At 50.5% G+C, this 2,728-nt stretch overlaps 1 protein-coding gene across 2 annotated transcripts; it reads right to left on the bottom strand.

Annotated features, from left to right (window-relative positions):
* Positions 1-225: 225 nt before the first annotated feature.
* Positions 226-2,513, bottom strand: dmbx1a (diencephalon/mesencephalon homeobox 1a). Of its 2 annotated transcripts, none has more exons than XM_056293687.1 (4): positions 2,360-2,513; positions 2,030-2,208; positions 969-1,365; positions 226-662 (listed from the first exon to the last, which is right to left on the bottom strand). In XM_056293687.1, the coding sequence occupies exons 1-4, from the start codon at positions 2,511-2,513 to the stop codon at positions 226-228; spliced, it is 1,167 nt and encodes a 388-aa protein (XP_056149662.1). The 2 variants fall into 2 exon arrangements, with proteins under 2 accessions (XP_056149662.1, XP_056149663.1); XM_056293688.1 differs by having other exon boundaries at positions 2,030-2,225; positions 2,362-2,513.
* Positions 2,514-2,728: the final 215 nt, after the last annotated feature.

Genomic DNA, 2,728 nt, shown 5'->3' with positions numbered 1-2,728 from the left:
TGATTTTTATCGCTGACACCTCACGATGTCCTGTGCCCATATACTTAAAGTGAGTTGAGTGGGGGTGTACAGTTCTTACAGGATTGTGACAGACACACACACGCACACACGCACACACACACGCACACATTGGGATGACACATGTTGTGATGTGAAGATCCAGGCTGTAGCCTAGTTGTTAGTCATCTCTGGAGATCGGACCGTGATGCGTTCAGGAAGTGGGGTTCAGTTAGGCAATGTGTCCAGCCCTAGGGAGGCGGCGTGTTGCTTAGCCCTCAGCCGGAGGTTTTCGATGCTGGTGGTCTTGCTGTTGTGGCTGGTTAGGCCTCCTGCAGCCGATGCCTGGAGCAAGGGGCTGTTCCACACCTGTTGGGCATGATGGGACAGGGACTGGTAGTAGGACTGGCAGGGTAGGGAGCCCAGCGGTGCAGGGGGCATGTTGACATTCATTCCCAGGTAGGGAAGCGAAGATGGAGCAGCGATGTCGAAAGCAGGGTAGTGCACCAGGTTGTTGGTGGCGGCCATGTGCTGGCGGAACTGCTCCTGCAGACGGAAGAGGCTGAGAGGGGAGGACGAATAGGAGTGGCTCTGGGAGAGAGGACCGCCGGTCAGGCTACTGCTGGAAGAGGAGGGGGTCACTGACGGAGAGATGACGGGAGAGCCTGGGAAAAATTAGAGAAGGATGGACATTGGTTAAAGTTTGGTCACCTCGTAATGTATAGTAAATCAGATGCTGTGGTATATTCAGTGGTTCCCTATGCCATCTGATTAAAACAACTCACTGGATACAATATTGCACATAATGGTTAGAAATGAAGGACGATCATTTAGGAAGCAAGGAGAGTCTAGCTCATTGTCACGGCTTCATATAAGCACTTGTCATGTTCGTGGTGCACAGACATAATAGCTGGTATCCAGAAGTGTGCATACAAATGAAACTTTGTTGTGCCGCCCGTGAGGGTTCTTACCAGGTTTAGGGCTGAGTCGTTTGCAGGCAGGGGAGGCGTTTCCAGGTGTCATGCCTCTCTCACATTTCATCTCTTCCCTCTGGGATTTACTCTCCTCCTCCTTATCTGTGGCATTGTCCTCTGTCGCCGACTCGCTGCCCGAGTGCTCAGCCGACGTGACATTAAGTTCCATCTCCACTGGCATCGGGCGGACCACGGGGCCCTCTGCCTCCAGAGAGGAGGAAGAGGAGGATGAAGGTGGCATCTGGGTATCGGGGAGGATGATGGTCGAGGGAGTCGTTTCCTCCTTCTCTCCTCCACCACCTCCCTCCACGGACTCTTTCTGCTTCTGGAGCTGCTCCTTCTGGAGACTGCGCTGCTTCTTGCGGAACTTTGCGCGGCGGTTCTTGAACCAGACCTGATGTGGGAGAGGAGAGGAGGGTGAGACTTGAGAGACCGAATGAGCATATAACGGCTGTAAAGGTGGCTCTCAACTTTGCTAATACAATGGCATATGCAGAATAAAAAAAAATCTGAACCTCAGTAAATTATATATATATATATATATATATATATATATATATATATATATATATATCCTGCAGGTGTCTGAAATTCAGATTTGACCAGAAATGTAAAGCGCTTTGAGTGGCTGTTGCAGCTAGAAAAGCGCTATATAAAATGCAACTTGATTGATTGTTTGATTGATATACAACGCACACCAAACTGCTTTTGAAGTTAAGGTAGGTAAATGCCCAGGATGATGACACAAGTGTCAGAAAACACAAAGAGAAGCAGTAAACAGCATTACCTTGTAGATTAACACAAGTGAATAAGCAGCATAAGTTTGTGTTTTTCATTTGCATTGATTAACTTAACCTTTAAAAAATTCTAAACTGAGTACATTTCTACTTTTTTTGGGCATGGGTCGAAAGCCTCATTCTGTGGTTGGCAGACGTGCATACTGCAGACTACAGTGACGATAACATGCAGGAGTGTAACGTTCAGAATAAACTGTGCGGAATAGCGAAGGATTATCAGCAGGGCAGACCACCCGGAGGTCTGGTCCGGTCTCCAGTTACCTGCACTCGAGCCTCAGGCAGGTTGGTGCACATGGCGAGACGCTCCCGCATCACCACATCCGGGTAATGCGTCTTCTGGAAGGTCTTCTCGAGCGCCTCCAGCTGCTGGGCGGTGAAAGCCGTGCGGCTCCGGCGCTGCTTGCGGTGCTGGGACCCGTAGCGAGCCTCCAGGATGATGTCTTGAAATGTGCAGCCGTTGGAAGGGAAAACACACGGCACGTTTAATTAAATGGACACGCGGCATGGATATGAAGCGTCATTGGGGATAACAACTCTAAATCTGTGTGTGTGTGCGCGCGCGTGTGTGCGCGCGTGTGTGCACTCAAGTACCAGCTAGTCTCTCAGCAAGCGTAAGCGCGTGCACGGAGGGCCGGTAGTCGGGTGCGTGTTGCGCCTGTTGCGCCGCCTGCTGGTGCAGGTTGTACATGGCGCTCAGCGAGTTCATGGCGTGCAGAGAGTAGCCGTTCACCCCGTAATGCTGCATGGCGGCGAGTGTCCTGTAAAACAATACAGACGTGGTTGAGCTTCGCGGCGGCGGCGCAGCAGTAGAGACCAGACAGGTTCCGACCAGACAGGTGATTTTCAACGCCATTTCAGTCAAATACCAAAACAAAACAATAATCCCCACCGTTATTACCGTTATCAAGTTATAGTATGTGCTTGGTAACACGCAGGCCGATGACAAAAGCGTTATCCATT

The sequence above is a fragment of the Lampris incognitus genome, chromosome 14 (genome assembly GCF_029633865.1).
Source record: "Lampris incognitus isolate fLamInc1 chromosome 14, fLamInc1.hap2, whole genome shotgun sequence".
In the NCBI taxonomy this organism is placed as follows: domain Eukaryota; kingdom Metazoa; phylum Chordata; class Actinopteri; order Lampriformes; family Lampridae; genus Lampris; species Lampris incognitus.
Note: the sequence above shows the minus strand (reverse complement) of the source record. Positions and strands in the feature narration are given on the sequence as shown.